At 32.2% G+C, this 14,360-nt stretch overlaps 1 protein-coding gene across 4 annotated transcripts; it reads left to right on the top strand.

The window, feature by feature from the left end:
• Positions 1 to 194: 194 nt before the first annotated feature.
• On the top strand, positions 195 to 13,836 carry LOC130902477 (protein disabled). Of its 4 annotated transcripts, none has more exons than XM_057814676.1 (14): positions 195 to 338; positions 1,035 to 1,249; positions 1,478 to 1,756; positions 1,812 to 2,039; positions 2,171 to 2,492; positions 3,793 to 4,395; positions 4,509 to 4,699; positions 7,023 to 7,989; positions 10,406 to 10,636; positions 10,694 to 10,991; positions 11,054 to 11,253; positions 11,307 to 11,528; positions 12,551 to 12,962; positions 13,012 to 13,836. In XM_057814676.1, the coding sequence occupies exons 1-14, from the start codon at positions 266 to 268 to the stop codon at positions 13,406 to 13,408; spliced, it is 4,638 nt and encodes a 1,545-aa protein (XP_057670659.1). In that variant the 5' UTR covers positions 195 to 265; the 3' UTR covers positions 13,409 to 13,836. The 4 variants fall into 4 exon arrangements, with proteins under 4 accessions (XP_057670659.1, XP_057670665.1, XP_057670641.1 ...); XM_057814682.1 differs by having other exon boundaries at positions 198 to 819; XM_057814658.1 differs by having other exon boundaries at positions 218 to 338; positions 3,745 to 4,395.
• Positions 13,837 to 14,360: the final 524 nt, after the last annotated feature.

The following is a 14,360-nucleotide window of genomic DNA, read 5'->3' as shown; positions in this document are numbered from 1 at the left end:
ATGAAAATTGTATAATGTCTTATGATAATGATTTTATTATCAAGTTTACTGTTTATCACTCTCTTATGTATAATTCCTATTATGTATTGTAATTTGAATGAATAAATTTTTTAAATTAACATTACGATTAGCTCATTTCTAATTTTTTATTTGTTGACAGCTATATATGCATTAATTTTTACGTTGGTATCCCTGTTATTTATTTATTTACAATATTTAAATGTCATTGCATCAATAAACTATAATTTTAGTTTAATTTTTTTAAATGTCCGTCAAAACAAATAAATTGGAGAAAGGAATAGAAAATGTTAATACAAGGAAAATAAATTTACCAAACGGTACTGGAAATACTTTGTTCTGTAATATTTATTAAGATTACAAGCTTCTTTTTCGAGGATTATAATTTCAACTTTTATATTTGACTGAGTCGTTTTATAGGGTATATTGGTAATTACACTTATTTTCGGAATCGATAAATTTATTTGTCAACCTCTGAGCATGCTCCAGAGTTTGCAAAATTAACATCCCCATGCTACACCCCTGAATGTGGGTAGATCAATGGATTGTTCTAATCAATATGAAGATCGTGCAATTTACAACTATCCTAAATTTACTACAATGAATATCCAATAGTGAACTTAATTTTTTGTTGCAATAAAACCAGTTTTAAGAGAGTTAACAGTATGGAAAGTCAATTAAATGTGATAAATTGTGATTTGTGGATACCAACTGGTCAAATAAGTCTTATTATAGTTTATTGTATGTAGGTCTGTTTTAATAAAATGCAAACTTTACGAAAGAAAACAAGCCCTTTAAAATGTGAGTAAAATCTATGCCTTACAAAGTGTCAAGGCACCATTTGCATGTTATAAGGAATTATTAATTTCTGATGTAATTGTATGTTTTTAGTATATTAAATAATAAAGACGATTGTAATGCTTGTAGCAATCAATAATATTTGAAAGTGTGATACAGCAACTGAATGTTTCGTTTTTTTTTCAAATAAATTTAACTGAACCCTAAATATTTTTTAGATAAAAATGAAACGACTAGGTTTTTGGGAGATGGGGTGAGCTTCAAAGCAAAGTTAATAGGTATTTTAGAAGTATCAGAAGCTAGAGGAGATAGAATGTGTCAAGAAGCTTTGTCTGATTTAAAAATAGCCATAAGGGCAGCTGGTGAACATAAGCAAAGGATTACTATTAATATTGCAATTGACGGATTGAGATTGAGGGATGAGAAAACTGGTGTAAGTTTTTGATTAAAAATTTATTTTAAAAATACATATTTCAGCATAATTATATGTCTGGTACTGTATTTCTTTATATTAGGCTTGAAGGACCAGAAAATATAATAATTGTGTTTGTAGTATGAATATCAATAACATTTTAGAAATTTCAGCTTAATTTTTAATAAAAGTAGTAAAACTATTAAAAAACGAGAGTTTCAATATCAAATTCCTTATTTTGGTTCGTAGGACTCACTGTATCACCATCCAGTACACAAAATATCATTTATAGCCCAAGATATGAGTGATTCTCGAGCGTTTGGTTATATTTTCGGTTCGCCTGACACAGGACATCGTTTTTTTGGTATCAAGACAGATAAGGCTGCAAGTCAAGTTGTTATAGCTATGAGAGACCTGTTTCAAGTCGTTTTTGCTCTAAAGAAAAAAGAAATTGAATTAGCAAAGCAACATTTAGATAAATCTTATTATCCAACATCTCCTTTGTTTTCTGATAGCTCCAGTTCGAAAGTAAGTCATTTTATATTTTTAAATACTTGTTATAAAACATTTGGGTTCAAATCAGTTGCAGAGTGTTCCTAACGTGAGTATAAAATCGTCAATAGAAGCGAAGGTGAATAGTAATACAAGTGAATCAAAATCCACTGGAACGGCTGTAGCTGATTTAGTTGATTTAGAATTAGAATTAAATAGTTTACAACAGGGTTTGAATCAAATGGAAAAAATCACCCCGTCAGATCCGTTTGGATCCAAGGATGATCCATTTGGTGACAGTTTCATAAGTTATCCTCCTGTAAGTATAAAATTTTTATCTTATAATTTCTTATTATTAGTTTTCTGCTTTGTTTTACCACTACTTTTAATCTTATTTAATACATTTTAGGTTTTAAGTGAATTTTTAATAGTATCAAAAATTTTTTGCAGAAACCTATGCTACCCCCTCCGCCGTCTACAGGTCGAGAACGTACTAGTCGCGTTTCGGAAACCAGTAGCATCTTCAGTCCCAAAACTCCACATACTGGTACAACCATAGATTCAGATAAAAAAAAAGATTTCTCATTCACTCAAGATCTTAGCAGTTCTCACGATGAACCGAGTAGCGGTGATTGGTTCACCCCTTCAGCTGGAAATAGTATTTTTGAAGATTCCACTTCTATTCAGGAGCCTTCCAAAGACGAAAAACACGAGCAAACCAAACAGGAAATTTTGTCGCAATTTGATGTGTTTACAGAACTGGATCCACTAGGTAAATATTACTTTTAAGTCTTCCTTTCAAACATATTTTTTTTATTTTAAGTTAAATATTTTTCTGCATCTTCAAACATAATTTATAGGAATCTTGTATTTCTATTTATTATTAAAACATATACACTGTCCACTACTCATTCTAATCTACCAATAAAATATTATATATACAGAGTGATCTAGTATTTTGTACGTTATTTTCAAGAGCTCATAGTAGTGAAAAAAAATTTTGTGAATTGATATAAATCTCATTTTTCGAAATAAAAACAGTTTTAATCACGGAGTGCATATTTTGGTAGTGACCTTTTAAGGTGTAACACATACTAGAGTTTATTAATTACATGGGTTCACTTTTCCACAGCAGTTTCCATTCTTTCTTATCCTGTGTCGTTTGTTGTATTTTCTATTCTTAATTCCTTCTGTCCAACTCCTTTTCATGGCTAAACCATCTTCCACAATACATATTCACGGTACTACAGGCTTGTAAAACTTTTTTTCCTCATCGGTCTTCAACTGCTTCCACAATTCTTCTCCATTGGTTGGTATTCTGTACTTTTGCATCCCGAATCATTTCTTTCTACTTATTTACTTATTATTGAAGCCTTTCTAGCTTTTCAGGTGTGAGGCATGTTAGAGTTGAGTTATTACGTGTTTATTTCCATTCTTTCCTATCCCATGGCCTTTTGTTTAATTTCCTGCCATCTTAATTTCTTCTGTCCAGCTCCTCCTCTGTCTTCCATCTTAATTGTCATTCATCTATTGTGTTGTATCTTGATTTATTCTCTATTTTTCTTATAAATCTCACTTCCCTACTTCCTTAAATTCCAACTTGGTAATCATTCTATTCGTGTTATGAGTTATTAATTTCAATGATGTATCACATCTTGAGACTACTTAATCATATTAATTAATAAGTATATCATTTTAGCTCTTCATTTGCTTTAGGAAATACTGATTATTAGATTATAGTAGTGTTTATCATGTTGTATCACATTATCTGGTCCTTCGAGCCTACAAAACCGGCTCCAAGGACCAGAAAGTTTTAATTCCCGATTATGAATGTACTTAAAATTTTACCTAATTTTGCTTTTATTAATATTTTATTTCACTTTATTTTTCCTGTTTATTTTATCTGTGGTAAAATAAAATATTACATTTTTTTTTTCAATATTTTAAATTTTTTAGTTTCGCTATTGTTTTTGTTGAGCTCAATTTCGGATTGAAAGAAGAAAAGCTATTTTATTTTACCGTAGGTACGGGTAGAAGTAAGCCATATATTGACAGAAAACATTTCTTTCAAGAACTCAAAAATCCACCAAAAAAAGTGCTAAATGAGATGGTTAACTCTTCACAAGATCAGAGTTTGTTTACAACAACCCTAAATCAAACTACTGCTAAATCATCAGTCACCATCACGACTTCAGCTCCGCCTACACAGAACGTTTATTCGTTAGATCCTTTCGGTGAAGATCCCTTTGTTAAGGAAGACCCTTTTGCCGATTCAGACTTTTCGAAACAGGATCCATTCGAAACAGAATTCAGCAACTTTAAAAAGGAAACCGTATTTCAAAGTAATTTATCTAAATCGCCGAGGAGTTGTGCTTTATCATTATTAAGTAACTCTCCTAACACGAAGAGTCTTTCAAAGCAAAATACTATTGATGTCGATAAGTTGACACAGTTTCACGACAACGCTAGCTTGGAAATGTCTTCAGAAAGCGAGAGCGCCCCCGAGCCTCCACCAAGACCAACGAATCAACTACTATCGATAAAACCACCTCCTCTACCTCCCAAGAAACAAGTGGATCTCACTACTAAGCCTCCACCTCGACCTCCATACCACACAGATGAATCACCCTATGATTTTATAGATAAGTATGAGACTGCTCCAAATAGCATTCTAGGTAAGTACTTATTTGCAGGACATTAAAAGTTGTGTCAAAATAAACAAAAACTTATTTTTTTCACCTTCTATACAGAGTTTCAAAAATAATTTTTTCGATTGTTCCAAATATAGGCATAGAAAAAAGTCCCCCACTTCCTGTACCTGCTCGTAAAACGAAATTTGAAATGGAAGCTCCGGAAAGACCGAGAAAACAGTTTTTGTCATCTAGTGCCGAAGATTATTTAACACCGATCACAGTACCGGAAAAATCATCAGGAATATTATTACCACCGCCTCAGAAAAGTACAAAAACAAATGCTCAGGCTAGTATTAAACATTTTCTGTACAAATTCAAATTTAAATTGACCTCACCTGTTCTCACTTTGATATGGTAGGCCGAATGGAATGAAATAGATGGTGCAAAAAGCAAAGGAGACTTATGATATCATCAAAATATATGTGATATTTATTTAAAAGGATGAAAAAAATTTATTATAGAATTGGCTTGATTCGAATGTTTAGTGATTATTATTAATAAGAGCAACTATTCCATATATGTTCAGCGATTAATAACAAAAATGCGTTGACGGTCGCGTGGTTAGGTCGACGCCTTGCAGTCAATTGGTCGTCGGTCCAATTCTTATCGGCAGAGATATGACTTCTAAATTTTAGATTAAATTAGATAATTTTCTCAAAGTTTAGAGGTATGATGGGTTTTTTTTGGGAATATAATCTGGCCGCTCATTACAGAGAGTAATCACGTGCATAGTGCGTGAGAGAGAAATTGTAAGCCTGAATCACACCATACACAACACTAAAAGACATTTAGTGGCACATTTGAATTGAATTTTAAATGCTTTTTTCACACTAACATTTTTATTTGAATTTTAAATACTTTATTTTAATATCATATCATATAAATAATACTTTTATTTATCCATTGCATAGCATTCATACATTAAAATCTTCGTTCACTTAGTTAACTACTAAATGTTTATACCTACATATTTCACACGTTGCCTTTATTTTTTTAAAAGTATCTATAAATATATATAATTATTATTTTAATCGTAATTTTGTTTTCCCTAACCTTAAATAGCTAGACGGTTTTTCAAATTTATGGTATATTAAATAAAAATGTAAGGGTACCTAATACTGTAAAGTAATATCTAAGAAAGAAATGTCGTGCTATATGTTTTATTCAAATACGTATCAAAGGTTATAAAGTAAATTCATACAAAACGATATAAATAATAATAATCTTTATAAACAACACAAGGTCCTTTCCTGAATAAATTCTTTGTTTTCAAAAAAGGTGGTTGAGAGAGATATAAGGGCGGATGAATTTTTATTTTAATCTAAATCGGAATCTGATTCCGACGAGGACGAATCAGCTCTTAAATTTATTATTAGAGGTTCCACTTGTTTTTCCATTAAATTATCAATGTCCCACATTTTATTTCGTAAAAAGCGGACATGTTGGATTGCCTTACTCCAATTGGTTTGGGTAACATTATTTAAAGCTTTAGTAAATAAAGTTTGGACATCACTAATTTTAAATGTTGTGTTTTTCCTTGCCACTTCACCCTTGATTTGTGCCCATATGAGTTCAATTGGGTTGAATTCACAATGGTAAGGTAGCTCAGATGCATTTTGTCAAAATTCTAAAAGTATTAAAGCAATGACACGTTTAGAAAAGATTGTTCTTCAGATTGAATAACGTAAATAGACAGTTTAAATTTAGTTCCATGAATATCACAGCCACTTTTAACAATAAAATTTGTTTTAAAATAGAGGATAGTCAATGTATAACATAACTATAATACCACATATTAAAGAATAATAAAAATTAAAGTACATGTTTAACATGCGCTACTATACAGTCACATAATTCTTACTGTAAAAGCGCATGTTAGAAATGTAGTTTAATTTTTAATTTTTATCAAAGTAAATAAATAACATAATGAAACAAAAGCTTAAAATAATTATTAATATAAAATTTTTAGAATATAATAATAATAAATTAATGTAACGTGCAGCTGTGTGAACTTGACTTTCTCAGACATTGCTTCAGCCAATACGAATCGTTATAAAAGGTACCACTAGCATCCCATGAGCCGATCACGCGTTTTTAATACTCTCACTACGGACCGGTCAGATTATAGTTATTTTTAAAAAATTTTGATGTGTTTAGATATTTTTATGGAACCTAAACAGTATTTTCATTGAAAATTATATCAATTTCTGAAAATTTTCCTAACCTTTTGAAATTTTAGGGATAATTTTTGTGGTTTCTAAAACATTTGGTAACTTACTGGTTTTATTAGAAAATTTAAACATTTTTCTCAAAATTTGATGAGGTTTGGATATTTTTAAGAAATTTAAATATTTCTTCAAAAGCTTACCAGTATTTTTAAGAGCTTTATTGATGTCCAATCCTTTGAATAATTTGGTATTTTTTTTTTTAGTTTATTACCAGAAATATGTGTCCGGATTTTTTTTTGGAAAATTCGAGTGATTTCTAAAAAACCAAGCAACGTTGTAGATTTTTTGTAGTAAATTTAAACAATTTGTGACAAGTTTTATACCCTTTCATTTTTTATTTTCAAAATTTGTATGAATTGATTTTGTTTCTGTGTGTTACAGTTGAATATTTCGTCATTTCTGGACACAAAAAAAGAGAATCCATCTCTGGAAGGATTAGATATCACACTGAGCCAACTGACATTGAGCGGTCTGAACGAATTAGCACAGAAACTGAAAATACCAGCTGCCCAACTTAGCAATATGACCTTGGTGCAATTAACAAATTTTTTATCAAATTTTATCAAATCTAACAACAGCGTAGTGCCTCCAACCACAAAAGCGGAAAGCGACATTGGCTATTCGAATAATTTTGCTGATTTTTCCAATTTCAAACCGGATTTTGCAACGAATTTTTCCAATTCGAATTCCACCGATACCACATACGATCGATACGCCGTATTCAGAGAATTGATGCAAGAAGAAATCAAACAAACAAAAATAGATTCGGAACCAGAAGAAATATTAGAAGAAAAAGAAAAGCTGGAGAATTCCATAAATAGTAACGTGAACTTGGATTTGAAACCCTTGAACGAAGAACCTTCCAAAAGCGCCGATCGGTACGCCGCTTTAAGAGAAATAGTGGACAGCGAATTAAAACAGACAGAACATAAAGAAGAAATAAACAAAAATGAAGATGCAGAAATAACTGAAGAAGAAAATATATTGAATAACGAAAATATAAATAACACTGAAACCTTGAATATTATTAACGAAGAAAATAAATTACAAAAAGAAATAAATGATAAAGAAGAAAATTCGACGGTTAAATCTAATATTATTGAATATATAACACCCCTTGAGGTAAAAAACGATGAAGTTATTATATCACCTGTTAAACAGTCTTTAAAGTCACCTGTTAAATCCAGTGTAATGAAAAGTCCTGTTCCGAATGCTATAACAGAAATCGTACAGAGTAATACCCGCTTAACGTCCGGTTCTTTATCGGACGTTGTCAGTGGCAGTTCTCCTGAAATCGACAACACTGCCAGTAACTCTGATATCGGTAAAAAGATGACGGACGCTACAGGTGAGTCGACATTTGGGTAATTATGAGCAGCTGTAAGAAATTGGCAGTGCAGAATGGGCAAAATTTGTAGCTAATTAGTTGCTAAAAAATCGATTGTGTTGCTCAATCCAGTCTTCAAAAATCGTGAACAATATGACATTAAATCAATGGCTGAATATCAGAGCAATAGGTAAAAATTAAAAAAAAAATCGAAATTTGTTGCTAATTAGTTATTAAAAAAATCAATTATGTCGCTTAATCCGGTCGTAGAAAATCGATAACAATATGACGTTGAACTGGCAGTAACAATAGCTAAATATCAGAGAAATAGGCAAAATTAAAAACAAAAATAATCGAAATTTGTTGCTAATTAGTTGATGCAAAATAATTTTGTTGCTAATCAGTCGACATATAATAATGTAATTTGACGTTAAATTGGCAATTAAATATTAGAGAAATAGGCGAAATTGAAAAATAATAATCGAAATTTGATGCTTATAGTCGACTCAAACTAATTTTGTTGCTAAATAATCGACGCAAAATAGTTTTGTTGCTTAATCTTGTGTCAAAAAATTGATAATGTAACTTGCAATTAAATATCAGAGAAATAGGCTTAAATAGAAAAATAATCAAAATTTGTTGCTAATTAGCTGACGCAAAATAGTTTTCTGGCTTAATCTGATGTCAAAATATTGACACTAATGTAATTTACCGTTAAACAGGCAATTAAATATCGGAGAAATAGACAAAATTTTGAAAAATTATCGAAATTTTTTGCTAATTAGTTGTCAGATAATCGAATTTTTGGGCTCTGTCTGAACTCAAAAAATCTACAAAAATATAATGTAATACTTACACTAAATGTCACAGAAAAAGGCAAAATTAAAAAGCCTAATCGAAATTTGGTGCCAAAATATTGACAATAATGTAATTTGATGTTAAATAAGCAATTATATATCAAAGAAATAGGCAAAATTTAGAAAAGTAATAAAAAGTTGTTACTAATTATTTTTCAGATAATCGAATTATTAGCATTCTCCGATCCCAAAAAATCGACAATTATATAAAGTAATACTGGCACTAACAATAGCTAAATATCAGAGAAAAAGCCAAAATTAAGAAGAATAATCGAAATTTGTTGCTAATTAGTTGACAGAAAACAGTTTTGTTGTTTAATCTGATTTAAAAAAATTGACAATAAAGTAATTTGACGTTGAATTTGCAATTAAATATCAGATATAGGCCGGATAAATAGTATATAGAAATAGTTGCCAGATAATTGAATTTTTGACTTTGTCCGATGCTAAAAAATCTACAATGATATAACGTAATACTGGCACTAACAATAGCTGAATATCAGAATATAGAACAAAATTTAAAAAATAATAATTTAAATTTTTTGCTAATTAGTTGACGCAAAATACTTTTGTTGCTTAATCTGATGTCAAAAAATTGATAATAATGTAATGTGACGTTAAATTGGCAATAACATTAACTAAATATCAGCAATAGGCCAAAATAGTCAACTTTGCTAATCAGTGGCTAAAATATCAATTTAGGTGCTTCACTCAAAAAAATCGAAATTTAACGTCAAACTAGCAATAATAATTCCTGAATATTATATTTGTTTCAATTAGCAACCAGTTATAGAACCGGAGATCGTATGGCCTGCTAATCGATAACCAGAAATCTGTTGCTAGTCCTTGAAATATCAACAACAATAATTGCTATGATCAGCAAGAAATTTCCATTTACTACAGAAAAATTGACAGCTAAGCTGACTTCTAATTTAACTAAAAAAAAAATCGTTATAGTACGGTCTTTCAGCAACTAATTGGCTAGAAATTTGATCTGTTTTCAGACTAAGATTTTCTAATATTAATTTTATGGAAGTTGAACGTCAAATAAGTATTGTCGATTTTTTAGGACCGAATTGAGCACTAAATCGATTTTTCAGCTACTAATTAGCAACAATTTTTTCACTATTTTCTTAAATTCAGCCTATTTTGCATTACCAATCTCATGTAGCTTGTCTTGGAGTCACTTTACAGAAGTCATACTGGAGATTTTTCCACTAAATTTGAGAAAAATTGATTTTATGGTTTGAAATTGATTCAAAATAACTTTGTAGTATTTATTGCTTTTGCCCATTGTGTATTTCCTATTCTCAATATTTTCGACTGTGTTTAAAAACGTATAATTGTGTTTCAAAGTTAGAGTATTTCAGCTTTAATCTGGGGAATTTCAAAATAGACCTAGGGGAAAGTATTTTCAACCGGTTGGCACTACTGCTTTGCAGTGCCGTACCTAAGGGCTTAAGAAAGCCTAGTAAGTCACTTTTAAATGCTATGCCCCCTCGATATTTCCAAAATAATCCAGAAAAATATTTTATTGTGCATGGTATTAACTCTCTATCTGTTGGTTTTAAAATGTTTAGCTGAATCATGGGCGATATTCGACCAAGAATCAAATCAGTTGGAATCAGTAAAAGAAAAGCAAGCAGTACAAAGCGAAGAAGGGGTATCTCCTTGGTCCAGTGATTCCAAAGAATTTGGAGGAGCTTCGCCACCAGGATGGATAAATAAAGATTCTGGTAGTGGAACCGAACAGTTTCCTCGAAAGAGAAGGGACCAAGATGGGTGGTGGGATACAGCTGCAGAATCAGAAGGTAACAAAAATTATAGTTATAATAATATTTCCACATCTTGATCTAATGCATTTCCAGCTCGATATTATCCTGCGAATCGTCGTTCTACTGACAGCTTCGACGAAGAATATTACGAGTGCTACGACCGACCAAGAAGACGTCGTCAGCAAAGTAACTGGCAACACGGTAATCAAGCAGCCGGTGGGCACTCTTCCAGTTCAAGAGACGTCAGTCCGTGGGAGGAAGAACCACACAGACGTGATATTCGAGAGATGAGGGATCCTCGAACTGTCTACAGGCATCCTAGAACTCATTCTTTCGAAAGAAGAAGAGACAGGAGAGTTACTGACAGTTGGGACGAAGACGACGATTACGAGTGAGAGTTCCTACTTCAAACTTATTCTTCACCATCTGATTATATGTTTTTTTTTTATTTAGATACGAAGATGATCATTCTTCTAGACATTGGGAGAGACACGGATCCAGAGAAACCGATAGAGATAGTAGACATAGCGTCGGCAACAGAGAACATGATAGCGATAGATGGTGTGACGAGAGAAGTGAAGATAGAAGACATAGAAGAAGAAGAGATCCCAGAGATCGTTGGTGTTGTCCCGATTGGGATCAAACAGGTCAAGGTAGGATATTTAATAACTAATTTACTCCGACTTTACATTGTCTTTTGATATAGAAAAGCCCCGGTATGGTAGATGGCGTGATCATAAGACTGACGAGAGGTACTATAGTAGAGAATCTCAAGAATCTCCATGGGAAGATGAATATTCGAATGATCCCGAAGATTCGCCTCATTTTGTTACTAGTTCTAAAAGAAATTGGAAACAACGACCTAGTAGTGCTTCGGAAATTGACAGAAAAACGGGAGAGATAAAATCCAGACACTACCTTGCTACAGGTAAACCTGTCAACAAAACTCGTTTTTATTTATATATTCCTCCAATCCTTTTTATCCCTCTACATTTGTTAACACTTTTCACACGTTCACAAGGCATTATATTACCTCTACATTCCTTTTAGACTCTCCTCATATTTTTTTCTATATTCCTCCAACCGTTTTTATTCCACTATATATTTTAACACTTTCCATCCCTCCCCCCTCATTCACAAAGCATTTTATTACCTCTACATTCCTTTTAGACTCTTCTCATCATTTCCCCATATCTCTCTAATCTTTTCAATTACTCTATATTTCTTATCATCCCCCTCCCCATGCTTCTCCTAACTTTCTTGTGTCGATTCTTTCTTTCCCTATTCCCTCAATCTCCTACCGTTTCATATTTTTTACATATCTCATCGAATCTCTCTATCATTACATTATATCTCTCCAATCATTTGGATTCCTCTACATTCTTTTCCATTAGTTCCTACCTGAATCTCTAATCGTTTTGATTGCCCGGAATTTATTTTAGACCCTCTTCGTGCTTTCCCAATTTTTCTCGAATTTTTTCGATCTCCCTAAATTTCCTTTTAGCCCTTTTACATTCGTGCTACAACCATTTTCGTCATTTTTCATCTCTCTCCCTTTCTTCCTCAAACTCCCACAGTTTCGATCCCTCTACATTTTTTAACCCTTTCCATCTTTTGTTCAACCGTTTCTTCTCAATCCAGTCATTTCTCAATTTTCTCCCTCCTTCCTTGGTTATTTTTTAACCATTTCGATTGCCAAATTTTTCTTTTCAACCATTTCCTGTTGGTTTCTCTTCTACCATCATTCCCAATCTCTCTCCATCCATTACTATCTGTTTTAATTGCTTTTATACAACATTTTGCTATTTATAATGGAAATTTGGCGTTCTGGAATTTGGATTCGAACGTTCTAGATGCTTCCAGAGGTTTCTTGACAAATTATTTCTTTAAAATGTCTCTACAGTAAATCTTCTTATTTCTGTTTAGTGATAATTATTATATTAATTGTAGGAGGTAGTGATGGAGAACGAGATAGAAGATACAAACCCAGTAGACGATCTCGTAGCAGAGATTCTCAATATTCTGAACCACCACATAGACATAAACCCGATGCGGGACCATCGATCAAAACTACACACCGATATAAATTTCCCGAAGACCCAGTTATCTTGAAGAAGATTCAGTCTGAATTTAAATTAGATTCTAGCAAAAAACCTTCAACGCTTTCCCGAAAAAAAATAAAAGAAAGTCTCAAAACAGAAGAAAGTTTGCCCGGTACTTTTCCGAGGAAATCCAGCAGCCGCGGAAAGTTAGTTTTCGAAAACGATTTCGTTTCGCCGGAACCCAGTCCAATTTTAACGACCAAGTTGACATCGAAAATCGATTTCGAAAATGATTTTGAAAAATCTCTACCATTAGAAAGGTAATTATTATTTTTTCCTGTATATTTTTTTGTAATTGAGTTATTTTAGCGTTCGCGATAGACCTAGACCTGCGACGAAACTATCTCCACGTTATCAAAAATCAAAATCCCATTTCGAAGATGATTTCTCGCCGACAGAAAAAGTCGAACTGGACGACAACATATCCAGTATCAAAGAAGAAGCGGATCGCGAGGACGAGGACGAATTCAGCACCAGTAATTTCGAAAACGCTTCGAACGGTCGTAAGAAGATACTATCCAAAAGCAGATTTGCTTCTGGTTTAAGAACGGACGTTAATCTGAAGAAATCCGAATCAGTGAACATCTTCGCCAGAGAGGACGATCCCTTTGATGACGATTTCTTTTGCGGCGAAGACACCGAAGGGGAATTGAAAACTTCGCCGAGAACCACTGAATTACGATGGACTGACAATTTTGAAAACTAGATATTTTTTTTAATTGATTTCAGGTCACTATGCTACTTAATTCTTCTATTGAATTTATATTTTCCAAAGGTTATAACTGTAGTGATCTGATCTCTGAAATTTTTAATTTGAAAAGAATCAAATTCTTAAAAAAGTTTGAAGAAAACAAAATAGATAATTAAGTGATAAACGAGTTGATATTATTTTATATTTTAGATAAATTTTCACCTTTCCTTGAATTTTAACATTGTTATATGTTAGAGCCATGACAAAAAACGTACTCACTCATTTATAGTTTAATAATTTATATGATGTAGTTAAGTGTGACTATATTTTAAAAAAATATAATGGAACTTTTTTTGTATGTTAATTCTATTTTATTTATTGATATTTGTACCTAATAACTCCCCAGTTCATTTTTTTTTCAATATAATTTTTATTTTGCTGTTTCTCTGTGTTTAATTCACCTTGGAACTACATCGGGGTCAAAATATGATATAATAGCAGAAATATGAACTGTGACCGTCTTTGGGGCATCCCCACTACAGGCAGTTATCCTCAAACCTTGCCGATTAAATCGTTTATCTGCAATCAAACAATCTCAACTCAGATATTTTTAACGCTAGTGACTTTATGTCCATCTCGTCAGCTAGTCGAATTTTTTCAACAAAACTGACGATGAGGGGCCAACAGTCACAGGTTGACCTAACTTAATGAACCTACCAGAGTCCCCGATCGAGACGGTGACTTTGCTAACCTCTCATAGGCGAGCAGCAACCATCCCCAAAAATGCATAGTAGTGACCAGATTCGTACTAAGAATGGTCGATCAACATGTTTTGGAGGTCGCTGAATCCGAATATTAAATTTGGGGAAAATTTTTCAAAATATGGATATATTTTCGATAATTATTTGATCAAGTTTGAAACCTCAATTCTATCAACCCTATTGGGACATCCCAATTTTATTCTACA

The sequence above is a fragment of the Diorhabda carinulata genome, chromosome 1 (assembly GCF_026250575.1).
Source record: "Diorhabda carinulata isolate Delta chromosome 1, icDioCari1.1, whole genome shotgun sequence".
Lineage (NCBI taxonomy): Eukaryota > Metazoa > Arthropoda > Insecta > Coleoptera > Chrysomelidae > Diorhabda > Diorhabda carinulata.
Note: the sequence above shows the minus strand (reverse complement) of the source record. Positions and strands in the feature narration are given on the sequence as shown.